The following is a 17,925-nucleotide window of genomic DNA, read 5'->3' on the forward strand; positions in this document are numbered from 1 at the left end:
TTAGTATGTGAGATGTTGTGAACATGTAAGCAGTGGTGGTGGAGGGAACTAGTCCTAGGTATCACCAGCTTTGAGTTTAACAAGGGGAATCAAGTCCCGGTGCTGACCACGTCTGGATATTGGTCTGGTAGCTGCAGAGGTGACGGTTCACTAGCACTGCTGAGTTGCCTCGAGCAAGGCACAAAACCCTCAACTGCTTAGACGCGCTTTCATGTACAGGCCCCCCTCACTCTAACACCTCTCCATTAACGCATGTCCATAGGATCCTCTTAGTGCATGTGCATATATCAGCCTATTTGTGTAGCATATCTCAAAAAACAGAATGTAAAAGTAATTTCCGATTGTGGTATTATAAAAGGATGTGAAGTACCGGTAAAGGATTTCTTCTTCTTCAGTGAAAGCTGCCACTCAGATGAAGACGCAGCTGAAACACAACGTCGGTAGTTGGAGTCCGTCAGAGAAATCCTGGCAATGATCTCATCAAATGGGTCATCAAACTGTCCACTGGTCAACGTCAAGTAGGTGGAAGCATCAGGAAAGAGAACAGAGAAGGACGTTTAGTTTTAACTGTAAAGTGTTTCTCAGCTCTCTTATTTTTGAATGTTTATGTAGACGTTGCTTACTTATTCTTGCAAAACATCTGCAGGGCCCTACAGTATATACACACATAAACCTATACTTCACAGTTTGAAGCTTAGGGCAACTAAGCAGGTTGTCGTTTGAGATTTCTGGGGCAGGTTTCACAAGATTCAAGTCTGACAACACTTCACATTTGAGCATTTTAGTTGTAAATTAAGGATCAGTATGTTCATTCTGTCTTTGTCTACAGATTGGACAATTAAGTTAAACCCCTCATATTATTGAAGAAAAAGTGTATGCAGAAACTTTGATTTTGGACCTCACTGCATTCAGAGTTAATCTGCTGAGCTAGCAGAAGTGTTCTGATGTGAGGAATGAAAAAAGCAAATTGATGGGCAATCTGCTGTCACACGTACCAGCATTAACCCTGCAGCCAGAAAAGCACTAATTCCTGTATGAGGAGCTGGATTTGCAGGCACATGTGTCTCTGCATGTATGTCTGTAGGTATTATGTTATCATAAATAGCTTCATACAGCTGCAGATGGAAGCTGTTTGAGCCAGCTATGCTCTCAAGGCTGAATTGACTCAGGTTTAATCTCGTTTTACTCTGTTGGTGCAAAATCAAATTATTGTTTTTACCCTATTATATTTCTTTGTATAATTGTATGTATTTATTAACAGCCTCGAATACAACCAAAGCCTGCTCTAATGTGGTTGCTCAATAGCTCTTGGAATTCTTTCAACACCAAAACTCTCGACCATTGTGTTCAAACTCTGAAAAAACAGACATCATCCTGATGGACAGATGAACCACGTTTCATGACAAATCACCCAACAGTTGTAGAGAACACATACAGAAGAGCTTGTGTGTTACTTGGTTATAGGTTTTGGGGGTTCTCCATAGTTGTTGGTGGGTTTAGTTGGGGGGACATGGGCCAGGCACATGGGGGCAGCATTGGGATCGTGGGCATCCACTGTGGTGCCGGAGGGGTCAATGGTTCAAGGGGCAATTGGACATGGGGAATACGATTCTGTTTTGATACATTTTAGAATGGCCTCTTTGTTTCTCTCAGATGGCTTCAGGCTCTGCTCTGGGGACTTTGTAACCATCAAACTAAGCCACACCTTATATCTGAATGACTTTAAGCTCTGTAAAGCATCTGTCAGTCAACTTCAGCAACGGGCTTAACTATCCATTTTCTTTCCAAGTTACAACAGAAACCAATGTGAAGCAGATCACAAGTCTAAACCAACTCTGAAAATTATATAACAACTAAAATTGAAACCCAACAGTCAATCCAGTTATTTTCCATGTTTTACAGATATTGTTTACTTAAGTCCTGTTTCCACCAAGCAGTTTAGTTTGGTTCAATACAGATTGGTATGGTTTGATATGGTAACCCCTGATCTTGCTTTCATTCCCACATCCAACCTTACCCATGCAGGGTGTAAGCCGGGTGGTGATAGCCGCATCAGCTACGTAATTTCCCCTCCTGAATTAATAAAGTATTCAGAAATAGCATGACATCATAGCAGTGTGACACAGTGTAGCCCCCCCAATAAATTCCATGAAGAAGAACTGGACAGTAAACAAAGATCAATGATACCGAAGGTCTGCACCTCAGAGGTCGCCCATGGGGCAGTGCAATTATGACATTACTCACAAAAAAAATCCTTGAAATTGCTGTCTAGAAATCCAGGGGATATTTAAACACAGAGTTTGTCCTCTATTACCACTGCCCACAATCAACGAGCTGATTTGTATCGAGCTACACTCTTTAGGGTCAGTTGGTATGCTTGGCATCTTTACAGAACGGTAGCAAAAAGTAGAACCGTTGGTTGGTTATTTTGGTACCACTCCTGACTTTTGAAGCTGAAAATGTCCAAAAATTGCATTTAATGATTCTAATCCTGCTAACCTGCTCACCAAGCGCCAACCTACAGTGTTGGTTGAATGAATCTAATGCGGAAGTGCAAAACACTGGACACAAACACTACCCCACTGGATCTGTTACTGAAGCGTAAGCAGCGGGCAAACAAGTAATTGTCATAAAAAAAGGGTTATGGTACTACATGACTTTTTTTTCAAAATGAAAAAATACCAGCCACTGCAGCGACTCTCGTTCCACAGTAGTTCTATTCACTGCACATGCGGTTTTGATGGGAACAAAAAATAAAAATAACAGACAAAAAGAAAGGCACATGTCATGTTTACTTTTTTCTTATAGTTTCAAAGTAATATTTCGTTTAAAAAGTAGTTGCTCGGTAAATAATTATGACCAGATAGAGGTGCACAACATTTTGCATTCTTTATGCTTCATTTCTTTTCGAACTGTTAAATTCAGTCAGTAGAATTGTCTTTTTTATTTTATTTTATTGTTCTGTCCACATTTTCTTCTCTTCAAATGCCTTAAGGAAAAAAATGAGCCATAGGCAGATTGGCATGATGACAGAAAATATCAGATTTATGAACAGACTGCAGCGTTATATAACTCAGGAGGTATAACAGATCGCCTGAGGTGGGGGAGGGGCAAGTTAATAAACCATGATTTCTTAAAGTAGGACTGCTTTTAACAGCAGTCAACCTTTTCTAAAGCTTCTAAAGTTCACCAAACTGCTTGAGGGTAAATACGCATTGCACTTCAGAATCAGATCAGAGAAACCAAATGAGTGCTTTCCATTGGGCGGAACAGTGGGTAAGGCATGTCAGCAAATCACACAGGTCTTTTCTAACACACCCACCTGTTATTCAAAAATGACTGGATGAAGATTGGAAGAGTGTCTGGTGTTTGTTTTATATTTTGATATATGTAACTACTTTGATAGATTGAGTTGAACGGTGAGAACATTTTTAAGAGGTGGAGCTTTTTCTTTTTTAAATGAATTGATTACTTTGGGGGGGATGGGAGGTTGGGTGAGGAGTCTAATAGGCGGTTGGGACACTTTTGGAAAGCAGGGACATTATCGTGTTGTTAACCCTTAGGGAATTATTCTAAGATGATACGATGTCCTTACACGTCCATTCATACCAACGTGAGTTTGGTGTGTCTCCTCTGGTGTTCATAGTGATTCGGTTTCAGTCAGACTGGATTCACAAAGAAACTTTTGTTATATCAACCAAGTCAGTTTCTGTTGTTCAGTCTGACAACATTCATTCACTCATCTACACACAGCAAGAAAAACAGTACATGAAAATGACAGGCATTTAATCTTTGACATACACTTCCAAATGTGTCTCACAAATACACATTTTAAAAAAAGTTACATAACAAACAAAAACTGGGCTGTGTAGGAAAAAAATACAACTCTTGCACAGAAAGAACAAAAAGGGGGAAATGTTTATAAATCATCACCTTCATTGAATAAATGCTTGAGTTGGTTTTATTTTTCATGGGAAAAACATTCAAATCAAGTCATGCAATCAATCCTAAATCGCTCTGGCAACATTTGAGAGTTAACAATGGAAGAGAGGAGTATTCATTTCAAATCTGTGCAGGTAGAAAGAGGAATGAGGCCCAGAGGGGTTGAAAAATAATATCTCATCTGTCAGGATGGATAGAAATTAAACCTGTGCATGATGATCCCGGCGTGAAGCAGCCTGCACACCAAAACTCAGAAGAGATTATGCAAAACAGCAACAAAATAGGAAGTAGAAGGAAATAAACAACCATGGTTATAAAGAAGGAAGAAACTCATGATTAAAGAGAACCAGTAGGGGGCAGCATTGTCACACAACCTGTCCTATGACAGACGCTTTTGGCATCAAGTTTTATCTATAATAATAGTGCTTTTTTATTTTTTTACATTACATTCAATTCAATATTATGTGCTAGTATAATTAATCATACTATATTATATCAAATACATTTTTTCAAACTATTTTAATTTGTTTTCTCATTTTGTTATTTACATTGTAAGCATGTATAACTTCAGTATAAGCTTAGATTCTAAATAATAATTTGAAACTAAGCGGGAAAAGTAATAACAGAAAGAAAAAAAATCTAAATTGTAAATAAAAAAGAAGAATTTTATGATTTTATATTTTCTTCCAGGATGTATTAGTGTGAACAGAAGCTGACAGCAGCAGGAATTTCCAAATCCCTTTGTTGCAAAATAACATTAAAATATTTACTAAAGGCAATCAATCGATGCTTAGATATATAGATATAGTGTTACTCCAGAATAACGAGGTTATTTTTGTTGATACTTTTTGTCTTGGTTTCACTCCATGCAATTAGTCTACGGAAACTGAGAGTTTGATAAATTTTAAAATTTTGAGTTTGCAGATTTTCATTCATTTAGTTTCTTAAAATCAAATGATGTCAGCATCCTGGAATAACAAGATTATTGTTCTGTTTCTCCTTATTTACAAAATCTAATATTAAAGGCAGGGTTGGTAATTTACACCCACTCCCTCCCTTCTGTGCTATTTTAAAAGCCACGCGTCTCACTTACATGCACAAGCGCTGTTGCTCCAGAAGCTCCCCTCAACTCATCTCTTGCATTGTGTAGAAACTACATCATTTAATTCTGTGTTAAGTAAACACTAAACTTTATCATAATACATGTTGAAAAAAATACTTGACTATTTTACTACAACGGCCAACGACAAACTCAGTGTATAAACTCCGACATTAGTCAACATACAGACACACAGTTTATCTTGACTCTTGTTTTATTGATTAAACATCAAAATCTCTGATCGACATCCCTGAAAGATAATAGTGAAGAAGATGATGATGAAGACTGGCTGTCTGCCTCATCTCTGCAGGACAGAGGCGGAGGCAGAGGATGACGAGGAGACCACCTTCCCATCAACCACCGTCTCCACCACTGTCACTGTCCGTTTTGTTGTGGAGGTGGTGGAGGACGAGGAGGACATGCTGTCGACCAATCAGAGAGCAGATCAGTTAGACAGACATAAAAATAGCTAAAAAAGAAATATGATGACATTAATTATTGAAAACAACACACGTTCCATCCATTCTCTTCTAAGTCTGTGTAATATGTTTCCCAAAACAAAGGTAGAAACATTTTTTTTTTTTTTTTTAATTCCACACTGAGCTGATCACCCCCCCATCGGGTGTGGTCAAAAACAACTGAGCCCCCTCCTCCACTGAGTCTCACCTGCTGCTGGCCTCTCCGTCCAGCAGCCTCCTGTACTCGGCGATCTCCATCTCCAGCCTGGTCTTGACGTCCAGCAGCATCTGGTACTCCTGTCCCTGACGCTCCAGGTCGGCTCTCAGCTGAACCAGCTGCTCCTCCAGACTGGTCACCTGAAGAAGTAAAGACGAGGAAGGAGGAGGAGAAGAAGAATAGTTTAAAGCTGAATGAACAAAAGTCTAAAAGGTAAAAGTTCAAAAGTGATTCTTCTCCTGTCTCACCTGAGACTGGTATCCGGAGAGCCGCATGGCGTAGCGGTTTTGAGTCTCGTCCAGAGTTCCCTCCAGAGACGCTTTCTGCAGAAAAACACACAGAAGACATGAAAACAGTCCCTACTGTAAAAAACTATATTCTCTATAAAGACTGATCCTTCAAAAGTATAAATACATTTTTTAAATATTTGTTTTTCTGATGTTCATATTGATTTTTCGGAGTACATTTTTTTATCTATCATGATTCAAATTCTTCATCAACTCACACCTGACTATACCACTGAGAGGAGAGAGGGGGAAACACATCTGTTGGTTCAAAGTCTGATGTTGGTTTGTTTTTTTATGATCTAAGAGAAAGAAATACCTCTTACTGTAAATCAAGTTTTTTACGGAGCCCCTAAGGTGCTGGGACAGAAGATATAAAGAAAGTCGTCTTCACAAGAACATTTTTTTGAGTGTAAGAAAGCTCCTGGTGCTCACCAGAAACTTAATTTTTTTTTTCTTATGGGCTCTGTAAATTTGAAGCTCTCTTTGTCTGCTTTTTAAAATGTTACATTGCTTATATTTTCCTCTATCTTCATTATTTCAATTGCTTTCATTTATTTTCACGGCTTTTGTTTATTTCTATTGTTTTTATTTCTTAGTATCCCTGTTTCCTGTTTTTGTTTTACTGCCTATTATTGCTTTGCCCTATTTTCTCCTACTAACTTTCATGATAAGCTTATTGTCAAAGCATTTTGTAAAATCTGGATTTGAAAATGTATAAAGTTATTATGATCAATATTGTCTGAGTAGTGGTAACGCAGAGAGACTCACCAAGCCGAGCAGGGTCTGCAGCTCGATCTGCAGGTTCTGCAGCGTGCGTTTGACCTCTGTGATTTCTGTTCTGGATGTCTGCAGAGTGGTCGTCTGAGTGACCACCTCTTTGCTCAGAGCCTCTGACTACACAAACACACACAAAAAACACACAAAGATCTAAAAACACAAGAACATACATCTGAGTTGTTTATCCACAGGAAATGATGTCACAGTGTTACCTTGGTCTGGAACCAGGCCTCGAGCTCTTTTTGGCTCTTGGCAGCGCTGGTCTCATACTGCTCTCTGATATCAGCCATGATCTTACTGAGGTCCACTGACGGACCGGCGTCCACCTCAACGCTCACCTGGCCGCTCATCTGGGCGCGCATCGCCAGCAGCTCCTGCGGAGGAACAACATATTTATTTACCTAAATACAAAATAACCATTTCAAACACTGAAGAAAAAAATCTGCTTTGTGCTTTTACACCAAATGTCACACACTGATAACAGAGGTTGCTATGTAGTGAGACCATCAGAAGTAACTAATCCCAATCATACACCGCTGATGAAGCAGTGGGAGCAGCTTGGGTTGAGTGTCTTGGCCAAGGGCACATAAGACATGTGGTTGCAGTAGCTGGGGATTGAACCCAGACCTTCTGGTTTAGAGACAAAAACTCTACCAACTGAGCCACAGCCACACAGTTTAATAATCAATTACATTTAAATTACACTTATTCAGTAAATTAAAATTTTCTTTCGTTAGGAGGATTTGCAGCCTTAAAGGTTGGACAAATCAAGGCATTTCAAAATGATCAACTGACTGATCAGTATCTTTGAGATCATACTGTTGCTTACTTTCTTTACTTTTAAAAAGAGAAGAATATTTGGATGTAAAGAGCAGCACCGCCTCAAGAGGTCGCTGTTCAATCCTGATTTACACTCTGAGGATGCTTCTCCTGTATGGAAGCCTGCTGCTGCCAATTTTAGACTACAAAGTGTGATTTTTTTAGTTAGTGTTTCATTTCCTTTTTCTCACTACTTTATTTCAAAGAGTTCAGGGAGTTCAAGAGGCCAGGGAGAATGTATTTATACATGTATTTCATTCGTTTTAGTAACTCTGACCAACCTCATTATCTACTAAGGAGTCAGTTTGTGATTGTCACAGTGTGGTCAAGTTGTTTTCGTGCTCTCTCACCTCCTCATGGTTCTTCCTGAGGTAGATAAGCTCCTCTTTCAGACCCTCGATCTGCATCGCCAGGTCCGTCTTGGCCATGTTCATCTCCTCCAGGACCCTCTTCAGCCCGGTGATGTCCGCCTCTACAGACTGACGCATGACCAGCTCGTTCTCGTACCTGCAGGAGAGGGAGGAGGAGGAGAAGGTGAGGTAAGCATGTAGAGGAGCAAGAGGAAAAGGTTGAAGATGAGAGGTTGGGAGAGGAAAGGAGGGAGAGGTCAGTAGGAGTGAAGGAGAGAAGGGGGATGGAGGGAGGGAGGGAGGGTGAGGAGGGAGGGGGCAAAAGATGAGAAGGAGGCCGAGGGAAGGAAGCAGATGAGGAGGAAGAAGGAGGAGGGGGGAGGAGGACGGTGGAGGTGAGAATGGAGAAGAGGAGGAGGGGATAGGAGGAGATGCAGAGAAGGAGGAGAGAGGAAAAGAAGGAGGGTGAGGAAGAGGAGGAGGAGGGGGGGCTTGAATAGAAGGAGTAGTGGGAGGAGTCAAGTGATTGACAGGCGTGATGCTCTGTGGTTATACAAACATTACAAAGTGTGTTACGAGTTGGTCTGTGCGGCTGTTAAACTGTCAAATGACTTCACACACGCTATAAAAACTACAACTCCCATAACAACAACTACAAGTAACGTTTTGAAACAGGTCAGGCTAAAAGCACCACAGTAATTAACGGAATAACAGAATGTGTGCACCTTAATGAAACAGTTTCTGTATTAATTAACCACACATTCCTCAAACCAGAGGTTTTGAAGGTGTCTGTCGTAATTAGAAAGTTAATTATACGATGACATGAAGCCCTGAGGTCAGAGCTGCCTGATGAAACATTAATACCATACCCGCCGCAGCCTGTCAATCCAAATACACCTGACACCGTTCATCTAAGTGCGGTATCTGGCAGAGTGTTTCTTTATCTGTCCAAATCTAAAAGTGTGCTCTGCTGTTGTTTCTGGTAGAACATTCTGAACACTGAGTCAATCAGACCTCAAACACTCTGTTCAAGTGTGATAAGATTTAATCACAACTTGTTTGGACTTGGGACTTCTCATGTGGGCCGACTGTATGATCATAAATCTGTCCCCTCAACCCATTTTTCCATCAACTGAACACAGGTACTACTGTTTCTGCTATGTTGGTTCAAGAACTTCTTCCACCACAGGGGGGTATTTAGACTCACTTGGACCTGAAGTCTTCTGCGGCCAGGCGGGCGTTGTCGATGCTGAGGTTGACGGCTCCGTTCACCCTGATGGCTCCCTGAATCTGGAGAAGACACACAACTTACTTACTTGAAACATTTATAGAACAATTTGTAGAATTATAATAAAAGAACTGCGAGAAGACTCTTAACCCTTCCTCCATCAAGAAAACTCTTTCTGCTCTGCCCCTGAGTCACCTACACCTGTTACCATAAGGATGAGGGTGACGATGAGAGTTACCTTGTCTGTGAGGTCAGAGATGGTGGCGTAGAAGGCGCTGTAGTCCCTGGTGGAGGGGCCGACCTTGCTCTCCACAAACTGCCTGATCTTCAGCTCCAGCTCGGCGTTGGCCTTCTCCAGAGTGGCCACCTTGGCCAGGTAGGCAGCCAGGCGTTCGTTCAGGTTCTGCATGGTGAACTTTTCGTTGCCGATGACGCTGTCGTCGCTGCCTGACACATTGTAGCTGAAGGAGGATGAGTAGCCGCCGCCGCCGCCACCACCAGCAGAGGAGATCCGGACCCCTTGGCCTCCTGATCCGGCGTACACGCTGCCAGCCCTCATGGTGGACACCAAGCGTCCACCACCCATGCCCCCCGTGGAGGACCTCATCGAGAAAGAGGATGCGGATGAACGAGATAGGGTGGCCATGATGGAGGATGTTTTCCACTGTAGCTGGAGGCAACACAGAGAGAAGGGGAGAGTGAGGAGGCACACGTCTCTCGCCTCCTATTTAAACCTCCTGCAGCCAAAGAGCCGTCAATCAGTCATTAGGCACCATGACGGGAGGAATGTGCACGGAACGCCTGCGCAAGGTGTGTCAGGGGATGGTCAGGGGAAAATGCAACCTTCAAACCTGCTCACCAGCGTGACAATAACTTGCTGTGTTTATTGATGCCAGAGTGTAAAAATCCTCCAGAACCTCCAGGCTTTGTGCGACCTTCAGATTGTGATCAGCATGCAGAGACATGAAAGCAAAGCTGTCAAAGATGCGGGAAAAGCCAAAGTTGAATCAAAGGCCATGAACAGAAGTTAACTGTAAGAGCATCAGGGTAATACTAGGTTCACGTCAACAAGTGTCTGTGTTTCAGGTGTGGGCTTAGCAGATAAAGATACAGTTACATGCGTTTTAAAGAGCAACATTTCAAATCACAAATCCTTTGCAAATATCATAAAAAGAGTCAAAATTGCTTCCCTCAAAAGAAGGTGTTTTACAATGCTGTTGTTGAAAACAAGAAGAAAGACTTTTAGTAAAAGTTTGATCCAGATACAGACTTTAATCAATACTTGGAATGTTTTTGGAAAACAACATCAACTCTAACACAAGTCAAATCAGAAAAGTCAGATTCTGTTTTAAAGGAAGAATGAGCGACATTTCACACATACATATAAAGTAAATCAAGTATGTCCTCTGTAAATGTCTCTGAGTCATGACTGTCTACAATGAGTGAGAAGTGTGAGTCCCCCCAGCCAGGGGTGGAGCAGCAATTTTAAAAGTGTGGGTGTTCTAATGCTAGTATTACTGCCCTCTAGCCCTCTGGTTCATTTAATGTCCAATAACTAATGTTAGCTGACACATCATACAACAGGACAAAGTTACAAAAGATAATTAGACACTAACTTTATGAACATCCATTGTAGCTGTGTTGTTGTCAGAGTCGTGTTTACATCGTGTTGACATCATGTTTACATGGACGGGACGGCCTTGTGTATAAAAGCTGTTTTAGTCGAGGACCAGAGAAAAGAAGAATAACATACTCACTGCTTGTTTAGATCACGGTCATGCCGCGTCAATTTATGTTGCAATGTGAAGCTCTGTCTGAAAAAAGAGGTGGTGCAATGTTTGAGTGAGTCTCTATACTTTAAGGTGCTTTTTTTGCTGATATTTTATATGTTGAGATAAACATTAAAGTGTCCAACTAGATGCAGTCTCTTTAATACCGCTGTGCAGCTGACAAATGAAAAGGTGTTGTGTAGTCTTATGGACGGGGAGGCGAAAGAGTTCTTCAGTCTGTCCGTGGGCTGAGCAAGGTGAAGTAGTAGAATAAGCAGTAGCACCCGTTTTTCTAAAATCAGTAGATACTCCAAGACAAACAAATTACAGTATCAGAAATAACAAAAGCAACTCCTGTAATGTCAGTAACTGCTGTACAAGACTCAGCCTGTCAGTGGCCCCATGGATTTGTGTTACCCAAAATTAAGAAAAGAAAAAGTAACTACTAAAATAATAATAGTAGAAGTAGTAGTAATAGTTCTGACCTTTAGCAGGGGTAATAGTCCTAACCTTGGACTAACCTTGGGGGGGGGGCACTAAAAGGTAGAATTTGGTGGGTGTACAGTTACTGGAAGCATCAAAGCTTGATGTGACATTTTGGTTTCAATGCTTTTTTTTTTGACTCTCTTGAAAGATGAACTTTACATCTAATGAGACTTCCTGAAGAAATGAAAGGTTAAACAGAGCTGCCCGAGGCCAAAAGCAGATGACTAGTTTTTACACGTTTTAAATGTTAGAAGTCACAGACTGATGAGCTGTGATGGTGTGAGAGTCTTCGAGGTTCGATTATGTTTCATTCTTATGGAGAATAGGCTTTTAAAAGTTCATAAACTCAGTTTCTGAACTATTTACCCGGGGAGTTCAGATTGAGCCATCACGACCAGATGTCAGGTAATGGGACACTGTGGTTTGAAAAAGATTCTTAAAGCCGGCGTTCTTTCAGGGGAGGCTCACTCTTCCAATATTTAAATACCCCTGCTTTAAAGGGAGAATGTGCAACTTTCATATCCCCTCGCCCTTGAGCACCAGCATGAAACCAAAACAAACTCCTTTTTGACGACACCTCTGCTTTTTCTGAAGCCTCCGCTCTCCTCCTGAATGCACACCTTCAACCCCTCTCCACTTGCGTTTGCACAAAGGAGTGGTCAATTAGAACGCACCAAAAGCCCGATTAAGTGCAAGCGGCAGAAATTGTCATTTGCTTGAGCTGCAAACACCTGAGGCCTGCATTGTTGTGTTAGCACACTTTGGTTAACTCATAGCTTCATATTGCACATAAATAGACACGGAATGATCATGCTCTAAAGACACTTATCTAACATCTAAATAAGCATCGGGTATGTTATTCTTCTTTTCTCTAGTCCCGGACTAAAACAGCTTTCATGCACAAGGCCGTCCTGTACATGTAAACATGATGTAAACACTGACAACAATACAGCTGGGGGGACTCGAGCTTCTCACTCATTGTAGACAGTCATGACTCAGAGAAACATTTACAGAGAATATATTTGACTTCTTTTATAATTATGTGTAAAATGTCACACATTCTTCCTTTGAATCTTCTTATCTGATACCGAAAAGTGACCAACTAAAATCACACATTGTGAGGCTTATTTGTGCCTCCCATGGGCTTGAAGTTTACCTGCAGCTGGTTTTTCTTACATATCTCAGTTATATAAAACATTTGTTTTATTTTTTATTTTTTCACGAGACGTTTTCATCTCGTGTTGGATTTTGAGTTCTTTTCTTCAGTCCTTCTTCGACTTTGTACCCTGGACACAATCAGTAATGTTTGCAAACTGTTTTTCTTCTTTCTTTCTATTTGCTAAGTTTATCTAGAACCCTGTGCACCTGTTGATCACACTAAATGAGCCTGTTTATGACCTCCTCTCCCCACTCCAACCTTTGACAAACATCACACCCATCTGACAGCGTCCCGTCTTTCATCACCGAGGCTCAACACAGGCGATCACACCCCCGTCAACACTGCAAACAATCCTACGCTTCAGAGAGATCATTAAAAAAATGGAATTAGCTACAATGCTTGGTTTGAATTTGAATCTGTGTTTGTTAACAGACCTGTTTTTACACCCTGAGGCTGAACTCTTACTCCGTGGGGTTCCTGCTGTGTGATGCATGACTTTCTCTGCTGGGTTGCACGGCAGCAGCTCAGTTTGAGAGAGAAACCATCGCTCAGCAGGGGATCTGCCAACGAGAAATCCAACTCTGCAGGCCCAGCCAGTCTTATTGTAAACTGAAACGGAGTCAGAGCTCGTAAAAAACATTTTTTTATCAGGTTCTCTATGAGCGTCAGGTGGACAGAAAGTACTCTGCAACCTATACTTTAAAGTTTCATTCGAACGCTTATAGTGAAACTGAAAAGTAACCAGATGATGGACTGTGAAAGTTTATAAAAGTAAAAAGGAACAAAGTTCAACTGGTTTGTGTTTCATGAGTTGCTGGTAGACTGACTCTTAAGGCCATTGCACACCGAGTCGTTTTCTTTCTTTTCTTTTCTTATGAAATTGTTGCAGGTTCAAAAAGAAATCCAGTCACAGGGCACTGGTGGCTCAGTGGTTAGCGCGCACGCCCCATGTATGGAGGCTACTGTCTTCTAAGCGGGAGGCCCAGGTTCAAATCCCTACACTCTCTCTTTCTCTCCCTGATTTCCAACAATGTCCACTATCCTATCTCTCCATCAAAAGCCCAGCCGCTGTTCTGGATCAGTTGATTAGAAATTGGTGTTCCTCTTTTTAATGTGCGGTTACACTATAGATGGCAGTGCATCAAACTGGAAACTCTCCTCGCTCTTGTCTTGTTTTCACGTGGACAGACACCTCGTAACCTCATAATGCGAAGTGTGCAAGGCGTCAGGCGTAACGTTCTTTTTTATCGGATTACGGATCTAAAAAAACGTGTGCAAAGGCTTTAACTACAGTCACTATTCAAGCAACACTGACATCTAAAACCTTCTGCTTTTAGAGAATAGATCGTGTGCAGTGGCCACATTTACAGAACATTTTAATGACAGGTTGGGTTTAAATCAACAGAAAGGTGCTGATGGCCAATATTGAAGCAGTCAGTGGGGGAAGCTACAAATGTTTTGGCTTCACTTTTAGGGAGCTGTCATGTCGTCCATCTTTTTAAACCGTCTATATGCCTGACTAAAGAGCCTTGTGGGTGAGGAGGATTTTAAATTCTTGCCAGCTGAATTTAAAGAGCAAGCCAGCAATGATTCACAGAAATGTATAGTTGTCATGATTAACTTTTGTTCAGTTTGTTTGTTCCTTGTTGTTTTATTTTGTAATTAGAAAACCTGTCTGTTTCTTCCCTCCTGTGGAAGTTCATTTCTTAAAAGTTAGCTTTATTTTGCCTTTTGCCTTTCTGTTCAAATAAATATTTTTTGTGTGAGTCTGCCCTTGGGTCTACTCTTTGTTTTTGACGAGTTGTGACAATGGTGGAGGTTGCCATTCAGAAGTATTAAAATATTTGTACATTAAAAAGGATACAAAGTTCAAGTATGTGTTTCTGTCCTGATAACTATACGCTACATATACCTAGCAATCTGCTAATCACCATCACAAATGTTCAGCAGTATCATATCTTGCACAGCTGAGCTTTTAAACACTGCATGAGAGTTTCAGCACAAATTGTTTGCATTTTTTTATTCAGTTTCTGTCCTTATTATCTAATTGGTTGTTGTATGACTGTAGGGTCACAGTTTGCAGCACTCACGGAACAACCTTTCAAAGTTATTTCTGAACAGGCTTGGTTTTATAATAACTGTCAAGTGATTTATTGCTCTTCAGTATCTGACACAGAGCCTCAGCCTGTAAACCACTTTCAAACCCTCAGGGTGTTGGAGCTTTTCCAGCTTCAACGCCCATACATGTCAGAGGAATTACAAAGAGAACAAATTGCATGAATTTATGTAGGGGAAATGAAAAATTATGCCTGATACAAAGGAAGATGTGTCAAATGTCTACATAATAGTTTGGGAGAAATGGATTGACATAATAGTATGTCATGGAATAGTAGAAGTGGTATACTCATACAACAGACCGAAATTTGCTTCTGAGTCTTTCAGAAAGTTTGCACATGAATGGTGTTTAAGCCATGTGACATCTAGCCCTAACTTCCATCAGCGCAACGGAGAGGCTGAGCAGGCTGTAAGGATTATGAAAAGGAAAGGATCTTTCCTGGCCCTCATGGTGTTTCCCACTGCTCCTCTCCAGAATGGATTTAGTCTCACAAAACTTCTCATGATGAGAAAAATCATGGATAACCATGAAGTATTTCTATTGAATTGTCATTGTTTCGGTGTTATTCTATTGATTTACTTATTTACCTGCATGCCGGGCTCTACTTTCTCTGCTGGGCATATGCCACTTATATGTGGGCACATGTGTGGACTGGACCGGCATATGTCACTCATGTGACACAGCATATGCCACTCATATGCGACATATGCTGCGGCACATGAGTGGACCAGATGGGCATATGCCACTCATATCCCACTCACATGCCACGGCACATGAGTGGACCAGATATGCCACTTATATGATGGCATATGCCACTCATATGACGGCATATGCCACTCATGTGCGGCATAGGGAGAGTCAGTAGACCTCCTCCTCCGCCGGCTGCTGCCTCAGCTAGCGGCTAACCGAAGCTACCGGGACGGATTAACTTTCCCCCCTTTGTGAACACACATCTAAAGGGATCACGTTCACTTCGGGAGAGCTCACTTTTATGCCACTCATATGAGGCATATTCCGCGGCACATGAGTGGACCAGACCTGCATATGCCACTTATATGACGGCATATGCCACTCATATGCACCATGTGCTGCTGCACGTGAGTGGACCAGACCGGCATATGTCACGGCACATGCCACGGTACATGAGTGGACCAGACCGGCATATGCCATGTATATGACGGCATATGCCACTCATATGCACCATCTGCTGCTGCACGTGAGTGGACCAGACCGGCATATGTCACGGCACATGCCACGGTACATGAGTGGACCAGACCGGCACATGTCACGGCACATGCCACGGTACAGGAGTGGACCAGACCGGCATACGTCACGGCACATGCCGCGGCACATGAGTGGACCAGACCGGCATATGCCATTTATATGATGGCATATGCCACTCATGTGTTGCGGCATATGCAACTGGCAGTCCATCTAATCACTTCTTTGCCTCTTTCTTAAAGAAGGAATAAATTCTTGATTATTTGATTTTTGTCCCCTGGTTATGGCTGCACCCTTCCCAATGTTACGGTCTAAGTGAGTGAAACGCCCAATGCACAGAAGATGATGATTTTTATGTGATATTTATGGTCTTGGACCCCTTTACTGATTTTTTGGTGAACCTATTTTTTTGCAATTTTCCCCCATGAATTCCATAGACTTTTTACAAACATTTTATCTTTTTTCTGTCTAGACACCAAACACCCTGGAAGTGTGCCTATTGTTGAAGCCAATATGACATGGTGGTTGAACCTGGTATCGCAGCATCATGTGACACCATTGGGCCCAAAAACAGTTTTTTATATAAGCTTACATCAGAAAAGGAGTCTATAAATCAGCAGATACATCTTTTTAGGTACATTAAATTCCTAATATGAACACTTAATTAACCCATTGAAAAATCATCATTAGGGCCTAAAACTTAGAAAGTGCCACTAAAGCCAGATTTAGAGATTTTTTGTAGGATTTTGTTTTGCTTCATGTGCCAGTGAGCACCTTTCAAACGAATTAACAGGGCTCCACCTCAAATGCTGCATTAACTTATTTAATACATCCATATGAGACACCCACTGCTTGACTTCTTCAGGCTTTTTAAAGATCAGTGTTTAGGGTTCGGTGACATCTTGTGGTGAGTTGGCAGATTGCACTCAACTGATAATTGCTCCCCTCAGCCTCCGTTTCCAAATTAGTGAGAAAATCAGAAGCAAAATTTCTCAATGATAATTAAAAAAAAAAAAACGACTACTTCAAAAGAAAACAAAAAGCCCTGAAAGTCCTTTTAAGAGCTGGTGATTAGCTTGTCTGTTCTGGTGAATTCATCTACATTTGAAGGTCCTTAAACACATAAACACACAAAGAATATAACAATTTAAAAGACAATAAACACACTCAAAGTGTTTAATTTAATTTCTCTCCTCAGACCGCTTACCTTTGAAAAATTTCTTGTTCGACCACCTGGTCAGACCTGAGCCTGTTAGGTAAGTCTTCTTTTCTGTTTATTTACCCCTCAGGTGAGTACAGAGAGCAAGAAAGTCATCACCACAAAATAAACAGTAAAAGGTAAATCCCCCTTTTTTTCTTTTTTTTTTGACCTGGGTACTTTTAATATTTTGGCGTCTAAATCAGATAAGGATGCATAAAGTATGTCCACTGGAAGTTTTTGTTTTTGTCACTGACAGACTCAGATTGTATGACATCAGTACCGATCCGCAGAGACAGACCTTTTTGTAGAGGAAGATGATTTTACACAATCTGAATAGAATAGAATCATCTCCCAACCAATCTGATACTTTACGCAGACTTTCTCTCATGAAGTGAAAAAATTGATTATAAGGAACCAGCATTCATTTGTCACATCGACAACACTGACAGTTGTAGCAACTTTTCTACAACTAAAAAGTGTACATATTGTTCTAATATCTGTATTGTGTTCTTCTCTCGTATGAAATTTGTGTGTGTGCATGACTGGTCAATCTGTATTTCACTTTTCCGATCATCTGCCCAGGGAATATGGATGGAAGTGAGCTATAGTTAGCTTAATCTGCTACAAAGCATCTTTTCTCTGATGAGAATAATGTAATTTTGTACACTGCACCTGATTCAAATTAATAATCTCGATCTGCCGGACTCCTCTGAAATAAAAATGGTGTTTGCAGGACATGAGTCGTACGAGTCCTGCTGCTCTGTTTGGTCAGTTTGTTTGTGTTAATGTGTGATAT

General features: G+C 41.2%; 1 protein-coding gene across 1 annotated transcript; it reads right to left on the reverse strand.

Annotated features, from left to right (window-relative positions):
- Positions 1-5,237: 5,237 nt before the first annotated feature.
- Positions 5,238-9,880, reverse strand: LOC110001441 (keratin, type I cytoskeletal 13). Its single transcript, XM_020656931.3, has 8 exons — positions 9,416-9,880; positions 9,157-9,239; positions 7,950-8,106; positions 6,993-7,154; positions 6,772-6,897; positions 5,965-6,039; positions 5,708-5,856; positions 5,238-5,463 (listed from the first exon to the last, which is right to left on the reverse strand). Exons 1-8 carry the CDS (start codon positions 9,821-9,823, stop codon positions 5,340-5,342), a joined length of 1,284 nt encoding a protein of 427 aa, XP_020512587.2. The 5' UTR covers positions 9,824-9,880; the 3' UTR covers positions 5,238-5,339.
- Between the last annotated feature and the right edge of the window lie 8,045 nt (positions 9,881-17,925).

This window comes from Labrus bergylta, chromosome 16, assembly GCF_963930695.1.
Source record: "Labrus bergylta chromosome 16, fLabBer1.1, whole genome shotgun sequence".
NCBI lineage: Eukaryota > Metazoa > Chordata > Actinopteri > Labriformes > Labridae > Labrus > Labrus bergylta.